The sequence below is a fragment of the Podarcis vaucheri genome (assembly GCF_965113315.1).
Source record: "Podarcis vaucheri genome assembly, chromosome: 15".
NCBI lineage: Eukaryota > Metazoa > Chordata > Lepidosauria > Squamata > Lacertidae > Podarcis > Podarcis vaucheri.
Window position 1 is genome coordinate 834,295 of NC_138753.1, and position 17,979 is coordinate 852,273.

General features: G+C 50.8%; 1 protein-coding gene across 4 annotated transcripts in view; it reads right to left on the bottom strand.

Moving 5' to 3' along the window:
* The window catches only part of FOXN1 (forkhead box N1), a 48,613-nt gene extending 31,740 nt beyond the window's left edge, over positions 1–16,873 (bottom strand). The window contains exon 1 of one of the 4 annotated variants that reach the window (XM_082201788.1): positions 16,545–16,873. Coding sequence is in view for 2 of the 4 variants with exons in the window: in XM_082201786.1 (XP_082057912.1) it covers positions 2,503–2,688 (186 nt within the window). In the remaining 2 variants the exon portion in view is untranslated. Of the gene's footprint in view, positions 1–2,502; positions 2,811–16,431 lie in introns of those variants that run through there. The other 3 variants (XM_082201789.1, XM_082201786.1, XM_082201787.1) reach the window with 3 other exon arrangements.
* Positions 16,874–17,979: the final 1,106 nt, after the last annotated feature.

Sequence of the window (17,979 nt, forward strand, 5' to 3'; positions counted from 1 at the left end):
GGGCAGCGGCTGATCCAATAGCAGGCCGCGTTTGGACGCCATCTGTATTTAAAGCAGCATCAACCCACAATCTTTGAAGAATTGGGTTGCACTGAGAAAATTCAGAAAACTGTAAACATTTGAAAACGTTTGTAGGCTTGAATGGAAATGTTTTGTAATGTAAATATAAGGAACTGATTTACCGATAACAAGGTGAAATACTGTAATAAGATAGAAGGTAAATATATAAAAGTGGAAAATTAAATAAATATTACTTTTTTAAAAAAGAGAGAAAATTCAGTCTCAGCCAACAGTCACACGACATGCAGGTTAGTTGCCACTGCTAGTCCTCCTCAGAGTAGAACCGTTGAAACTAATAGATGCAGCCAACTTACATTTATTAATTCAAAGGATCTACTTGGGAGAGAGCTCAGGGCATCAATGAAGCTGAATATTGGAAAATTCAGGGCAGACCAAAGAATGTCCTTCTTCACGCAGCAAAGAGTTGGACTATGGAACTCCCTCCCACAGGAAGCAATGAAGCCCACCAGCTTGGATGGCTTTAAAAGAGGATTAAACAATTCTTGGAGGAAGAGAGGGCTGCTGATGGCTGCTAGCCAGAATGGCTATGCTCTGTGTCTCCATGGTTGGAGGCAGTGATACTTCTGAATACCAGATTCTGGAAACCTCAGGAGGGGAGAGTGATGCTCTTGGGCTCAGATCCTGCTTGGGGACTTCTGGTTGGCCCCTAGGAGAACAGGGTGCTGGACTAGACGGGCCACAGACCTGATCCAACCACTTCATTTAAAGCACATGGCTTCTCCCAGAGAATCCTGAGAAGTGTAGTTTGTGGGGGGTGATGCTGAGAGGTGTTAGGAGGCCCCTTTTTGGAGAACTACAATTTCCAGAGTAGTTTAACTGTCAGTCCTCTCCGGGGAAAGGCTGGAAGGGGGAATAGGCGTCCCTATGATGCTTTAGAGCAGCCTTTCTCAACCTGTGGGTCCCCAGATGCTGTTGGACTACAATTCCCATCATCCCCGAGCTCTGGCCTTGCTAGCTAGGTGTGATGGGAGTTGTAGTCCAACAACATCTGGGGACCCACAGGTTGAGAAAGGCTGCTTTAGAGCAAGCAGGGATGGAGCAGAGTTCAGATTCGGTTGACACTTAAAGCCAGGTTTTTATGCTGTAAACTGCCCTGTGATTCTCAAACGAAGGGCGGTAGATATGTTCAGTAAATTCAACAAATAAATAAAATTGCTGCTGCTGTTGCTGTTAATTAACTTTGTACACCTCCCTTCCTTTGAGAATCACAGGGTAGTTTACAATATAAAAACACAACATTGCATAACAAACAAAAACATTAACTCCCACTTTATCAAAGAATTGTAGAGTTGAAATGAACCCTAAGGGTCATCTAGTCCCAGTGGCATAGCGGGTGCAGGGGGGGCCGGCCGCACCAGGCGCAACATCTGGGGGTTAGGGGGCGCAAATTACTTGCCTTGCCCCGGGTACTGACAACCCACGCTACGCCACTGTCTAGTCCAACCCCCTGCAATGTGGGAAATTTTCATCCAATGTGGGACTTGAACCCAAAACCCTGAGATTAAGAGTTTCATGCTCTATTAGCTGAGCTATCACATTCGCCAACCAAGCAGAGTTTGCAGAAATGAACAAGCTGTGTGTGTGGGGTGTGTGTGTGTGTGCATGAAACTGAAGACATCCGTGAAAATGGCCTTTAAAACGGAAAAGTGGCTTGCATCCAAGAATATGCTAGTCAAAATGGTGTCAACTGAGAGAAATTTGCACTAAATTGCTGAGGATTAAATACCGTATTTACTTGAGTCTAATGCGCCATCAAATCCAATGCGCACCTCAATTTTCAGAACCTTGAAACCCCAAAAAGTATTTGCTGGCAAATGCAAATGTGCCATCGAATTTAATGTGGATCTTAATTTTCGCAACGTAATCTGGCCAAAAAAAGGTGAGCACTGGGTTCGAGTGAATGTGGTAACAACAATCTCCATATTTCCACAGAAATGTGGAGATCCTGAATTTAAGACTGGGGGCGAATGAGAGAAGGGCAAACCCTTCCATCCCTGGCGGCTGAAGTGCTCACTTTTTGCCCTCTTCTTGCAACTAGACTACAACTCCCATAATCCCTTGGGGCTGGGACTGATGGGAGCTGGAGTGCTTGAGCCAAAGCTCCTCCTCCAAACTTCTGCCCCTTATCAACCAGCACTTTATCTGGAGCGCTGAGGTCTAGAATCTTGCTTCGCTTTCAGGGGGAGAAAGCTGCTTTGGTAGATTAGCTGCTTTGCATGCAGAAGGCCCCCGGTTCAATTTGCAGGCAGGGCTGGGACAAAAGACCCCCCCTGCCTGAATCCCTGGAGAGCTGCTGCTGCTGCTGCCAGTCAGCGCAGGCAACACCAAACATCTAAGGCAGCTTCCGATGTTCCTATTTAATTCGGAACCATGAGGACTAGAATCTTGCTTCGCTTTGGCGCTGGTGGTCAGTGTGGGTACCTCTGGGCCAAGGGTCCCCTGTGTCAGGTCTCTCCATCCTCTCCTGCACCTTCTCATCCTCCTGCTCCTCCGGGATCCTTCCCTTCCCGTGAGCTCATCCTGGGACAGTGCCATGTTCCTCCTTTTACGAGGAAGGTGTGTGCCGTGACCCGCCCTAATGGTTTCTGTCTCTGGCTGCGGCAGCATGTTTTATGCCGGGTGTGGCCTGGTGCTGTGCCTTTCATGCGTTCCCTCTGCTGCCCCACCTGGGACCACTCCTACCCTCCCACTGGGAAGCACCCACATCCTGCGTTGCAATTACCTTTATTTGATCTGCGGGACGGGTTTGGGAATCTTTCGCACCAGGGTTCTGGGGAGCTGAGTCGGGAGAAAAAAGCCTGGCAGGCTGCAGCGAGCGCCAAGGAATGGGCAGGATCGTAGCAGAGCCGGGATGGAACCCCCAGGGGTCATTTAGCAGGGGTGGGGGGCAGCCGCACAAGCTAAGTTGGCTCTGGGGGTGGAGAGGGCAGGGCTTCAGAGCATGTGCAGAGTAACGCTCCTACGTGAGGGAAAGTCAGACCCAAATGATCTGGGATTCTGGAGAGGGCTTTCCAGAATGGAGTCTGTGGCTTCTGGATGGGAAATTCATTTCATTTACTACGCTTGGCTAACGGCCAGTGACTGCAGGTCCTGGGACTCTTTGCCTTAGTGATTTTTTGAAAACCTATAAAATGGAATATCTGAAATCTGAAACTGAATAATTAGAAAACAACAACAAATACACCAGGGTATGAAACCAAAGGGATGCGGGTGGCGCTGTGGGTTAAACCACAGAGCCTAGGACTTGCCGATTGAAAGGCCGGCAGTTCAAATCCCCGCAATGACGGGGTGAGCTCCCGTTGCTCGGTCCCTGCTCCTGCCCAACTAGCAGTTCGAAAGCACCTCAAAGTGCAAGTAGATAAATAGGTACCGCTCTGGCGGGAAGGTAAACGGCATTTCCGTGTGCTGCTCTGGTTTGCCAGAAGCGGCTTAGTCATGCTGGCCACATGACCTGGAAGCTGTACGCCGGCTCCCTCGGCCAATAAAGCGAGATGAGCGCTGCAACCCCAGAGTCGTCTGCAACTGGACCTAATGGTCAGGGGTCCCTTTACCTTATGAAACCAAAATAGGAACACAGGTCTGCGTATTGTCTACACTGACTGGCAGCCGCTCTCCAGGGTCTCCGGGAGGGAGTCCTTCCCTGCCCTCCCTGGAGATGCTGTCAGGAATTGACCCTGGGACCTTCTACATGCAAGGCAGCTGCTCTGCCCCTGAGTCACAGCCCTTCAGGACACCTGAAGCTGAGAGGAATTTGCCCCATCACTGCATAAGTCAGCCCATCCAACCATGGATCCCCGCCAGAAAAAAAGCCAAAAGCAACCTTTTCTCCAAAGCAATCCCTATCCCTCCCTCCCCAGGTCTTCCCCCACTGGCTCTGCAGGTAGGAGAGTAAGACATCTCAGGTGCAGGCAGCACATAATTAGCAGGGAAGGCTGCCTCGTGGCGTGGCTGGCGGCCACCAGCCAGCTTTCTAAAAAGGGATGAGCAACTCATGGCAGGCGTCGAGGATGAGTGTGTACGTTACGGCTCCCATGCATGGTCCTCCTGCTCCGTTTGCAGTCCTAGGATCATTGGCCTGTAGAGTTGGGACACCCGGGGTCATCCAGTCCAACCCGCCGCAATGGAGGAACCACAACTATTTCAGCTTTAATTGCGTTGCCCCCTGACAGTACTTTAGTTTATACATCCCTTGATTATTTATGATCCAACCGAGGGAACTCTAGCCCACGAAAACTGGTGCCAGGATAAATCTGGTGGCCTTTAAGACAAGGGTCACCAATCATGCAACTCCCCTCCATCACCTCTGGAAAGTGCATAGAGCTGGAGGAGGAAGTTGGAAGCATGGTTTCCCCCTTCCACTTGATGGTGCTTCTCAAGGCACAGAGTGACTCTGCTGGATTGGACTCAAATCCTTTGAAAAATTAAACTGGGTCATTGGGTTCTTTCTTTCTGTGGGGAATAATCTGGGAGAGTGGGAGGTGCCTGCGGACATTCACTCCAAAATCCAAATGTCCCCATGGCTTAGAAAGGTGCACTATGTTGCTATTGATCCTGCCGCTCCCTGGAGCTGCCCAATCCTCTTTTAAAGCCATCTAGGTCATTGGCCATCACTGCCTACTGTGGGAAGGAGTTCCACAGTTTAACTCTGCACAACTTTCTTTTATCCATCTTGAATCTTCCAGCATTCAGCTTCACTGAATGCCCATGAGTCTCATGAGAGAGGGAGGAAAACTTCCTTCTGTCCACTTTCTCCATGCCAGTCATAATTTTTATACACCTCTAGCTCAGCTGGTACAGCCCGACCTTCTTAATCTCAGGGTTGTGGGTTCAAGCGACATGTTGGGCAAAAGATTCCTTCATTGCAGGGGGTTGGACTAGAAGACCCTTGCGGTCCCTCTCCCTCGCCTTTTCTCCAAACTAAAATGTCCCAAGCTCCACAACCTTTCTGCGGTGGGGAATCCCTTGATCATTCTGAACCTAAAAAAGCCCCAAATGAGTCCCGGATCCTTGCATGATTCACAAACCTCAGTCTCTGTCCTCTTATCTCTGGATTTTTTGCCTCTCCTGGGAAAGCAAAGGATCGGCTGGGAAGGAGCCTCAAAGGTGTTGCTCTGCTGGTGAGTAAGCAACTGCAGCCTCCCAGAGAGACTTGCTCCGGGCTGGGGTAGGGACTTGGTGCATTTAAAAGTGCTTTTTTCTCTCTCCTTCCCTGCCTCCTCCTCCTCTGTGGCACTTCAGCCCTTAATAAACAGAGCAGAGTCGTCAGAAAAGGCGCCCTTGTGCTGAAGGAAACTGGGGCTCCTAGCCACAGATGGCTCTGCAGCAATGCCCCTGAATCCCAGTTCCTGGAGGGAAGAGGGCTCTGGGGCTCAGAAGAGGCACCTGGTCGCTGGACCAGCGGGGCCACTACGGGCCCGATCCAGCAGGCTCTTCTCCTGTGAGCCAGCCAGGGAACCCGGAGAGGGATTTCCTTCCACGAATGGCATGCGGCTGCTACATTCTTGGGAGAACAGGTTCCTCTCTCTCGTCTCCTGGCTGCCTCTCGCTCGCTCCGAGCAGGGAGAAGGTTGGCCGGGACCTGCCAAGGCAGGCCTGGGCGAGCTGGCTGGCAGTCCCTGGCAACAGGAGGGCAGGAAGACCCAGCCCCGCTGCAGGAGGGGAGGGAGAGAGAGGGGTGGATGGGCTGCTGCGACCCGGGTGCTTGGTGAGGCTGCGGCCACAGTTGCCTCCAGGCCCTTTTTTTCTGGGTAAGGGGCACATCCACCGCTGTTTTTCACCTGCTGGGAATGGAGGAGGCTATCAAAGGATCGGCATCCTGGCCACATTCAGAGCGGCCCACACAGGCGCCAGGCGCCATCCCAGGCCAAGGGTGCCCCAGGCAGTTGGAGGCTTCTGGGACCGGGTGCGGGAGGCGACAAGCAGCCAGGTGACTTATTCACCTCCACCATCCTAATCTTATATTGATTGAGGCTGCCGGTGTTATGATGCCATCGCACAAATCTGTGGATGCAGCTGCATTGGGAGGCCTGGTACAGTTCTGGTCAGCTCAACTCAAAATGGAGTTGGAAAAGGTTGATAAAAGGGCAGTCAGAATGGTCCAGGCGATGGAGCAACTCACCTATGGTGAAAGGCGGCAGCGCTTGGGAATTATGGTTTTAGCGGAAAGGCGAGGAAGAGGCGACATGAATGATAGACATTTATAAAAACAAGCCTGGCCTGGAGAAAGGGGGTGAAGGAAAGCTTTTCTCCCACACTAGAACTTGTGGACGTCCAATAGAACTGAATATGGAAAGATTCAGGACTAATAAAAGGATGGACTTCTTCATACAGCAAATGGTTAAACTACAGAAATCGCTCCTACGCTTTGGCCTGATTCAGAGGCTCTTTGGATGTTCTAATGGAGCTTCCAGTTCCAGAGGCAGTCTATCTGGATTCCTAGGTTCTTAAGGGCATGTGACCGCTGTCAGAACAGGGTGCTGGGCTAGATGTGGCCGTTTTGCCTGATCCACTGGCTGTTTTTATGCCTCTGACCGCAGAGGAAGAACACAACCCCCCTGGCTAGCAGCCACAGGAAAGCCTCCTCCTCCTCCTCCTTGATGCCCTTACTTGACCTGAGTAACGTTAGGTCCATTCCTTCCAAAGGATCTACTTTGAGTAAAAGCTAGGCTATAACCCATTCTTTTAAATCTCCTTTTCTGGCCTTCTGTCGACCTCATCTATTTACTTCCTAAAACTTAGGCACTGCTTGTTTTGTTTGTAAAAAGCCTCCCTCAAAATGGTTTGCAAAGAAAGCAGTAATATTATCACTGGGGGGGGGGAATGCAACTCTCAAAAAGTTAAAACAACACTAGACGAAGAGCTCATTAAAGCTCTCACCAACTTTCTAAACATCTGGGCAGACCTTCAGTTGTGTTCAGTGACTGGCTCCCTAAATCGAGGGCGGAGTTATTGCTGGGCTCCAACACCCCTCTGCTCTGCCCATTGGGCGCTGATGGGAGTAGAGAGCCTCATGGCCTCTGGAGGAGGGCCAAAGATGTCCCCCCTGCTCTGAAATCTTGCCACCTGCACTGATACCCAGCATTGCCTCTGCCCAAAACCTCTCTCAGTAATCTCTGCAAACAGCCTTTCAAAGTAGGCCGGAGTTGGTTCTCCCCATTTTGCAAAGCTGCGAGAATCAGCTTGTATAAGGGCTATCTCATAAGCCTGTGATTCACCCTCCACACCCACTCTGCCAGGGCTGATTGAAATCTCAGTCTATTTAAACCTCTCTCTCTCTCTCTCTCTCTCTCTCTGTGTGTGTGTGTTTTGTTTTTCGTATTTCCCAGATTGCAGTCCCGGGACTTGCCTTTAGGGTCATTGCGACGTCTGCATTGATCGGGGTTGGACTAGATGATCTTGGGGAGTCCCTTCCCACTCCACAATTCTAAGAATCTATAAATTGTCCCAATTTCTGGTCTCTGGTTCCCCTTCTGGGGTGTGTGCGTGTGAAATGGGTTTGCCCACCTTGCCCCCGTCTCGGAGGAGCAGGCTGAGAATTGCCGCCCACCCACTGTCGTCATCAGGACGAATAAGCCTGTGAAAACGGGGACTGATCCCTTCGCACGTTGCTCCCTCCATTCCGCTCGGGGGCCGGTGGCTGAGAAAGTCGTGGCCCTTTGTGTGCCAGAGGGGGAAAGGTGTATCAAAGCCCTGTCATTTTCTTCTGCCGCTAATTTCGCCAGCGCAATCTCCAGGATTAATCTTCCTTTTCTTCTCCCTGCGACTTAATTCATTTCTTCAAGGTGGAAGGAGGAGGCGAGCGCTGAGAGGCCCGCCCATGCTGGGAGGCCTTGGCATATGCCAGCCTGCCTGCCGGCTGCCTTGTGTGTGCCAGTGAAAATCTGCTCCACTCTTGCACAGCTCTTCCTGCCAGAAAGACATTTGTACTGCAGGTGGCTTTCTGCTTGCCTCGGAAGGCTGTGTGTTTTGCTAGGGACCTTCTGTGGCACAACGGGGGGTGAAATTATTGCTGCTATTTATTAAATTTCTATACCGCCTTTTGCCCGAGGGTCACAGGGCGGTTGACAATATAAAACATGAACCCAGCTGGGCATCAAGAGAAATGGAGGCTTCCTATTCACATTTGCAAAGCAGCTTTGGGAGTCGCAGAAAGACGCCTTCTACTGTGTCAAACCCATTAAGCCCAGTGTTGTCTGCACTGACTGGCAGCAGCTCTCAAGCGTTTAATACAAAGGTCTTTCCCTGTCCCTCTTGGAGATGGCGCTGCCCCTGAAATGGAAGCAAGGCTCTAGTCCTCATGGTTCTAGACGAACACATTAACAGGCACATAGGAAGTTGCCTTAGACCACATCGGATCAGAGGGCCACCCAGCTCAGTGTCGGCCACCCTGACTGGCAGCACCTCTCCAGGGGTTCGGGCAGAGGATTCTCCCAGCCCAAATTGCAGATGCCAAGGAATGAATCAGGGCCCAGATCAGCAAGGAGCAAACCTCTAGGTCAGGAGGATGGGGCTGCAACAGAGTTTCTGGGTATGTATAAGATTTTGGGCAGGGCCCAAATCTGCATAAGATTTGCAGCAGTTCATTTATATGCAGAGATGCAAATCTAGCCTTTAGATTTTGCCCAAAGCAAGCCAATCAAGGTCCGCTCCAAATTCCCCAGTTTATTCCTTCAGTTTGCGCCTGTCCCACTTCAGATCTCCCCGAGATAATGTTCTCGTACCTACAGGACAGCCTCTCCTGGGATGTCCCACGGAGGACCTTACAGTCTTCAAATAAAAACATCTTGGAGGTCCCGGGCCACAGGGTGGTTAGGCTGGCCTTAACCAGAGCCAAGGCCTTTTCAGCCGTGGCCCCGATCTGGTGGAACGCTCTGTCCCAAGAGACCAGGGCCCTACGGGACTTGACATCTTTCCGCAGGGCCTGCAAGACAGAGCTGTTCCACCAGGCCTTTGGCCAAGGCACAGTCTGACCCCCTCCTTTGGTAATCCTCACAGAACTCTGGCCCAATGGTTGCCATTAATTTGACTCTGAATTGATTTTAGAACGATTTGATTTTAGAATGAATTGATTTTAGAATGCTGTGTTACTTTTATTGTTGTTAGCTGCTCTGAGCCCGGCTTTGGCTGGGGAGGGTGGGATATAAATAAAAAATTATTATTATTATTATTATTATTATTATTATTATTATGCCCCAATTAATTTCCCCAAAGGTTTCCTCCAAATGAAGGCTGCCCCTGCCTCTTCAGGACCCCCAGATCCCCACCAAGTACCTAAGGAGAGCCTGCTGGATCAAGCCAAATGGGACCCATCTAGTCTAGCCTCCTGTCTTCACAGGGGCCAATCAGATGCCCATTATGGGAACCCCCAAGCTGAATTCGAGGGCAAGGACATCACTCTCCTGTCCTACCGTTTCCAGCAATGGGCTTTCAGGAGCATTTCTGCCTCTGAGCGCGGAGGCAGAGCCCAGCCACCTGGGCTCTTGTAAAGCCATCCAAGTTGGTGGCCGTCACTGCCTCCTGTGGCAGGGAGTTCCACAGTTTATTTATGCAGTTCATTTATGCAGTCACTTCTTTTATCTATCCTGAATCTTCCAATATTCAGCTTCATTATCTAATGATAATGTTCTGGTGTTCTGATGCCAAGCTTACTTTTACAAACTTATATCATGTCGTCTTTTCTCTTAACTAAAAAGTCCCACACGCTGTGAACTTCCTTTGCAGGGAAGCTGCTCCATCCCCCAAATCATTTTGGCGGCCCTTTTCTGTACTTTTTTTTTGGCAACTCTACACTATCACCTTACATTAATATCCTACACAGGAATTGAGAACATCCCTCTGAATTCAAATTCCCCAGACAACACTTGGTGGGCGGACAGGCGGGTGGCAGCGGGGAATGGGACATTCACAAAAATATTCAGTGCCCCTGTCCCCTTATTCCATCCTTCCTGGGTGGATCAGCGTGTCTGGGAATCAGCGTGTTTTTACATGAGTAGAATGTATGCTTTTATTTCAAATGCATCTCTGGGTTATTTTGGGGGCATAGGAACTTGCTCATTATTATTTTTCAAAATATAGTCCGGCCCACCACATGGTCTGAGGGATGGTGGACCGGCCCATGGCTGAAAAAGGTTGCTGACCCCTGGTCTACAATCTCCCAAGGGAAAAAGTTCCACTGTTAAGAGATTCTGACTAAACATCAGGAAGAACTTTCATCTTGTAACTTGAAGTCATGGGTTCGAGTCCTACCCTCCAGAGCAGGAGAAAACAAGCTTCTTTCCTCTTCCCTGTGGCAATCTGAAGATTGCTCTCATATCTCCTCTTTTCCAGGCAAAACATACCCAGCTCCTTCAACCGTTCCTCATAAGGCTTGGTTTTTTGAGACCCTTGATCATCCTGGTCGCCCTCTTCTGCCCACCTTCCAGCTTATCAACGTCCTTCTTAAATTGTGGTGCCCAGAATTGGACACAGTAGACAGCATCTTAAAAAGCAGAGACATCACCTTGCCAGCAAAGGTCCGTATAGTAAAAGCTATGGTTTTCCCAGTAGTGATGTATGGAAGTGAGAGCTGGACCATAAAGAAGGCTGATCGCCAAAGAATGGATGCTTTTGAATTCTGGTGCTGGAGGAGACTCTGGAGAGTCCCATGGACTGCAAGAAGATCAAACCTATCCATTCTTAAGGAAATCAACCCTGAGTGCTCACTGGAAGGACAGATCCTGAAGCTGAGGCTCCAAGACTTTGGCCACCTCAGGAGAAGAGAAGACTCCCTGGAAAAGACCCTGACGACAGAGGACAAGGTGGTTGGACAGTGTTCTCGAAGCTACCAGCATGAGTTTGACCAAATTGCAGGAGGCAGTGGAAGACAGGAGGGCCTGGCGTGCTCTGGTCCAGGGGGTCACGAAGAGTCGGACACGACTAAACGACTAAACAACAACAACAAAATTCCAGCTGTGGTCTGACCAAGGCAGAAGAGAGCAGGACTAAGGCTTCCCTGTTGCTTCTGCTGATGCAGCCTAGAATAGCGTGATATATTTGTCTCTGTCTGGAACCCTGGAGCACCCCTGTGTTGCAGTATAGGCCAGCTTCCTGTGCTCCAAAATTTTCCTGTCAGGTTGGGGGGACACCCAGTATTTGGCACCCAGGAGTCTGTGGACCTGCCAAAAGGTAGATGTCACAAATCTAAAAAAGGAGGCCAAAGTTGCAGGCAGCTGGGCTCTCTGATGTCTCTTTGTAATGACTGCCTTGGGAGACAGAGCACGGTGACTGACTTGCAGGTGCCAAATGTTTTGTAAAAGTCAACTTGTTTTGCATCACTTCTGGCTTCTGCTCTTGGCAAGCAGTGGCCCGTTTTCTGCTGGTTTTGGCATTCTCCACAGAGCCACCTCCTCCTGCCTCTGACCTTGGAGTAATTTAAAACAAATAACTAGATCTGAAGATTGCATCTGACTGTGATCTTCTCCGAATTGAAATAAATGGATCTCAGCAAGTTGCACCTATTAATTTTATTTAAAAAAATAAAAAAAATTGTCCAGTAGCACCTTAGAGGCCAACTAAGTTTGTTCTGGGTATGAGCTTTCGTGTGCATGCACACTTCTTCAGATACATGGAAACAGAAGTCACCAGACCCTTATATATAGTGGGAGGGTGGGTTGGGGTTTTTCTCAGAAGGGTAGTAGGAGATGGCTGATTGACTCAATGGGTATAGTCAACCTGTTGACGACTGTTAATGACTGCAATTAGTCCTACAGGAAAAAGAAAGGGATAGTATGCAGATCACCAAAAATAACTTTAGCATATGTAATGAAGCAAGAATCTGAATATTCTTGTCTCATTACATATGCTAAAGTTATTTTTGGTTTACCATACCCATTGAGTCAATCAGCCATCTCCTACTACCCTTCTGAGAAAAACCCCACCCCACCCTCCCACTATATATAAGGGTCTGGTGAATTGTGTTTCAGTGGATCTGAAGAAGTGTGGGTGCACACAAAAGCTTATACCCAGAACAAACTTAGTTGGTCTCTAAGGTGCTACTTTAAAGGGACGCGGGTGGCACTGTGGGTTAAACCACAGAGCCTAGGACTTGCCAATCAGAAGGTCGGTGGTTCAAATCCCCGCAACGGGGTGAGCTCCAATTGCTTGGTCCCTGCTCCTGCCAACCTAGCAGTTCGAAAGCACGTCAAAGTGCAAGTAGATAAATAGGTACTGCTCTGGCGGGAAGGTAAATGGCATTTCCGTGTGCTGCTCTGGTTCGCCAGAAGTGGCTTAGTCATGCTGGCCACATGACCCAAAAGCTGTATGCCGGTTCCCTCAGCCAGTAAAGCGAAATGAGCGCCGCAACCCCAGAGTTGGCTGCGACTGGACCTAATGGTCAGGGGTCCCTTAACCCTTACCTTTAAGGTGCTACTGGACATCTTTTTATTTTTTTTATTCATTTTGACTGTGTCAGGCCAACACAGCTATCTACCTGAATCTATTAATTTTATGCTAGTCTTTTAGCTACTAATGGAGTGAAATAATAATACTAATACTAATACAATTAGATACTTTTAGAGTTGAAAGGGACCCCCAAGTGCCATCTAGTCCAACCCCACAATGCAAGAGTCACGGCTAGAGAATCCCTGACAGACAGCCATCCAACCAACCAACCAACCAACCAACCAACCAACCAACCAACCTGTACTTAAAAACCTCGAAGGAAGGAGAGTCCACTGCCTTCTGGGACAACAATTCAGCTGGTCTACTTTGAGTATGACTCATGCTGGATACAACCCTGATGAAGGACATTGCATCCTCTAGTTAACGCAAGGGCTTCATCCAGAGCAGCCAAGCAGATGGGAAGGTCCACCTGCAGGACCTGAGCACAACACTCAGGAGAGAGGAGAGTGCTGCTGTTGTGGCAGTGAGTTCCATCGCTGGAAAGAACTCTTTCCTTTTGCCTGTCCTGAATCTTCCTATGTTCAGCTTTGGCAAGTGACGCCTTTGGGCTCCCGTATGATGAGAGAGGCCAATCCACTTCTCACCACCACCGTGTGTAACCTTAGACCAGCGGTTCTCCACCTGAGGGTCCCCAGATGTTGTTGGACTACAACTCCCATCATCCCCGAGCTCTGGCCTTGCTAATTAGGGGTGATGGGAGTTGTAGTTCAACAACATCTGGGGACCCACAGGTGGAGAAAGGCTGCCTTAGACCAAGGGTAGGCAACCTAAGGCCTGGGGGTCAGATGCGGCCCAATCGCCTTCTCAATCCAACCGGCGGACGGTCCAGGAACAAGAGTGTTTTTACATGAGTAGAATGTGTCCTTTTATTTAACATGCATCTCTGGGTTATTTGTGGGGCATTGGAATTTGTTCATTCCCCCCCCCTTCAAAATATAGTCCGGCCCCCCACGATGGTGGACCGGCCCACAGCTGAAAAAGGTTGCTGACCCCTGCCTTAGACCCCCATTTAATGCCCTCTTTTACTTGCTCTGAACTAATAAGCAAAACCCCCACAAGCCTCATGAGGGAGTTGGGGGTGTTTCCGCCTGGAGAAGAGATGACCGAGAGGCAGCACAATGGCCATCTCCAAATATCTAGAGGGTTGTTCCATGGAGGGTGGAGCAGGCTTGTTCGCTCCTGATCGGGAGGGGAGGACTCGAACCCATGGATACAAATGACGAGCAGTGGCGTAGCGTGGGGGTGCAGGGGGGGCGGCCGCACCAGGCGCAACATCTGGGGGTTAGGGTTAGGGGGCACAAATCCACGGGTTAGGGGGGCGCAAATTACTTGCCTTGCCCCGGGTGCTGACAACCCACGCTACGCCACTGATGACGAGAAAGGAGATTTTGACTAAAGCTCAGGAAGAACTTTCTGATGGCAAAAGCCACCTGACAATGGAACAGACTCCTTCGGAAGATGGCAGACTCTCCTTCCTTGCAGGTTTTTAAGCAGAGGTGGGGATGCCTTAGTTGAGATTCCTGCATTGCCTCCCTTCTCAACTCCACAAGTCTACAAACGATTGCAGCCTCTTTTCACAGGGGAGCTGCTCCACCCTGTCAATCACTTAAGGTACCCTTCTCCGTCACTTAACAGAGAGGGCTTGGGAAGCCACGGAACGATTGCTGCCCACGATTTGCCCCGATATGGGCTAGAGACCTGCAGAGCTCCAGCTTGCCGGAAAGGTGTTTGCCCAGCCCTGCCTCTGGGTCCCCTGTTGCAATCCTCCCATCCCTTCGCACCAGCGCTCCGCACCAGGCATGCTTCCGATGCCTGCCTGGGCCTGCCTCCTTCCCTCTGGATGAAGAGCCGAGCGAAAGGTGGGGTGTGGCATGAGGCTGCCCTGGTACTCTGTGCACCTGTTGGCGTGGCGAGGCTGCTGCCAGTGAAGAGCAAGGTGCATTGGTTTGGCAGCTGCCTCGCCAGGCACCTGCCCGCTTTGAGGTGCTCCGTGGCATCCAAAGTCGCAACGGAGGTTAACTCTCTTTTGCTTTGCATTTATGTACTTAAACCTGGATTGTTTTGTTGTTGCAATTTATTCTGTTTTCCAAAGTATTGGCTTTTGTCGTTTTTGGATTTACTGATTGGCTCCATGTTTTGTATACCTGTATTTTCAATATTTCAATAGGTTGCTCTAAACCAGGCATATCCAAAGTCTGTTTCAGGGGCCTAATCCAGAGTAAAATTGTAAAAAACAACAACCAACAACTGCAATCCTAAAAAAAGGTCAACAACTTTGGTCGGCCCCCACGGCCCTTCACTTCGTCAAATCTGGCCCTCTTTGAAAAAAGTTTGGACACCACTGCGTAAGCTGTTCTGGGCAAAGCTCATTGTGGAAAAGAGGTATACAAGTAAAATCCACCCATCAATCAATCAATCCTCCAAGCGACTCCAAGTCAACAGAGCTTGAGGGTCGTTCTGCAACTGGTGCAGCTGCAAGGAGGGACTGATGTCCTGTCCTTTCCTCCAAGGAGATCCAGGTGACATTCACGACTCACCCCTCCTCATTTAATCCCCACCACCACCTTGCGAGGTGGGTGAAGCTGAGGGGCAGTGCCTGGCCCCCAAGGTGAGACCTTCATGGCTAAGTGGGGATTTGAACCCTGGTCTCTCCTGTGTCCTAGTCTGATGCTCTAACCACTACACCACACTAGCTCACCTCTGGGCGCTGGCTGAGGAGCTGGCAATGTTGCCAAGCCCACCACTGGCCCTTGCTGCTCTAGCGCTCTCCAAGTCAAGGGGTGGGCACCTGGACAGTGCCCAGGTAGGAGGTTGCACGGGAATATTTCCTTTTGCTCAGTGGCAGTGCCATCTTTGCACAGAGACCACCCCAGGTACGGTTAGGAAAGACCCCAGAGGCCGAGTCAAAGGCACTTCCCTGTGTGGCTCATTAAACCAGCTCTCCTTCCGGAGCTTGAGGACTAGGATCTTACTTTATGCTTCAGGGAAGCGTGGCAGCTCGACGGCAAAAGCGCCTGCTTTGCATGCAGAGAAGGTTCCCCGTCCCGTCCCAAGCAGGCTGAGGAAAAAACAACCTGCCTCTGAAAGCCTGGAGGCAGACCCTGCTGGTCAGAGTCGGCAGCACTGCCCTGAATGGAGCCAAGTGTCTGGCTTGGTCAAATCGGTTCCCCATGGTCACCAGAAGAAAAGTGACCGCCCAAACATGCCAAGCTTTCATTTTCCCCTTTGCACCAGAATGGTCTCCTCCTGCCGGCACCTCACTCCTCTGTCGCTTGCGCAGAGAATTCCTCAAAGGCAGCCTTTGCCGTCTTGGGGTCCTCCAGATGTTTCTGGGCCCAACACAACAGCTGGGTAGCTGCATTGGGGCTCCAAAGCAGCTGAAGGGCGCCCCCAAGTCCATCGCATGATGAGGGGATGAAGGAAGGGGCAGCAATCTTTCAACTGGGGCATTCTGCCTCCGCCACCCACCCCTGTCTCTGAGCTGTGATTCCTGTGATTCTACCCTTGGTGGTCCCTTCCAGTTCTGTGACTCCTGCCCAGGAGGAACTCTGGAAGTCCAAAAGTTGTTTCTTTGCGCCGTCGTTCCTCCTCCCCACCAAAATAAAACACCCGTCAACACTCAACCGCTGCCGGATCTTCCACCCGCAAATTTCTGGGAACGCGAGGTCAAATGCCCAGTTGACAGCAACCTCCAAGAATGTCACCGCGGTGAATAATAACTATCAACGGAGTTGCCCCATCCATCCGTCACACCGGCTCCTTCCCCAAGTGAGGGGAACAGCCAAACTTTAGAATTATGGAAAAGTTTGGGGATCTTCCTGGAGAAAGCGGAAGATCAGTTTCTCCCGCCTCATAGACGTTAGCGAGCAACATGTCTCACAAGCATACACAGAGTGCCAAGGGTCTGCTCACCTCGCCGCCGGGAAGCTGGAGAGGCTTCGGGGCCCCGTTCCCTCCGCCGGGAGTTGAGCGCTGCCCGGGTTAAGTGGAGCTGGGGACGGGACGGCGGAGAGGTCTCGGCTTACCTCTCTGCTCCGAAGCAGCACCTCCGAGACGCGGAAAGGGCATGCGGAGTGAGGCGCCCTTGGGTGGCTCTGCTGCGGCGCGCGCGGCTCAGCGACTCTCCGCGCTGTGGGAGCCCGGAGACTGCTGCGCTCTGCAGGTGAGGCGGAGAGGCATTTGGCGAAGAAGGCAAGGCGGCAATTATGATATCAGCAACTCCTAGCCTTGGGCAATCGAGCCTCTCAGAAGGCCGGGGGAAAAGTGACGGAGAAGGCGAAGGCTCCCGCTCTCCGCGCGCCTTTCCCCTGCCTCTCAACTTTCCTAGGTGCGACTCGGGAGGAGTGGGGATGAGCTATCCGAGGGTCACCTGGGCAGGTGCTCGACCCTCCGCAGATGGGGAGAAGGCGTGGGGCGGGGCCAGCCTGTAGCTAAACCTGCGTGCGTCTGGCAGAGGCAATTGCGCACCTCCTTCCCCCTTCCCATAGCATCACAGAATTGCAGCGGTGGAAGGGGTCCGAGGGTCATCTAGTCCAACCCGCTGCAATTCAGGGATCGCAGCTTAGGCGTCCCACAACTTTGGGGGTGGAAAGAGGGTGTGGGCCAGACCCCTTGCGCTAAAATGATGGTTTTAATGGGGATGGGGTTTTAACTCAGGTGGGTGTTTTGTTTTATTTGGGGTGGGTAGGGTTGTTTAAAATTGTTCTTAAGGGCTATTTGTTAATGTGCAGTTTGTATTTGCAGTTTTTGTTTCAGTATTTTGTTGGAAGCCACCCGGAGTGGCTGGGGAAACTACGATTATTATTAAGCCTTTCCTCTAAGCTCTGTATGCTCCTTGGGGCAGGGATCTGTCCCCTTTGGACACAAGGTACTCTGATGGCCTGGTGCAAGCAGGCAAGAGCAGCGGGAAGGCAGGGACCTGGAGATGCTGCCAGGGGATTGAGCCCCGGGCCTTCTGCATGCCAAGCAGGGGCTCTGCCGCTGAACTATGGCCCTTCCTTTAAAAATAAAGCAGGATTCTGGTCCTCGTGGTTCTGAATGGAGGTTTGAAGCACAGGAAGCTGCCTTATACTAAGCCAGACCACCATCTAGCTCAGCATTATCAGCACTGACTGGCAGCAGCTCTCCAGAGTTTCTCCCAGTCCTACCTGCCCCACAAGCCAGACTCCAGCACAGCAGCAACTCTCCCCACTTGCAACTGCCATTCAGAGGATGGAGAACAGAGGCGTTGTGTCTAATAGCCAGTCCTGACATTTGGGTTAGATCGTAGAACTGTAGGGCTGGCCCTGAGGATCACCCAGTCCAACCCCCAGGAATATGCAGCTGTCCCATGAGGAAATCGAACCTGCAACCTTTAGGAAATGTAAATTGAATATTCAGCCACTTATTATTGAGGGGAAGTGCATGGAACAGGTCTCGGTATTTTGATTTCTGGGAATGGAGTTGAGAGATGACCTAACC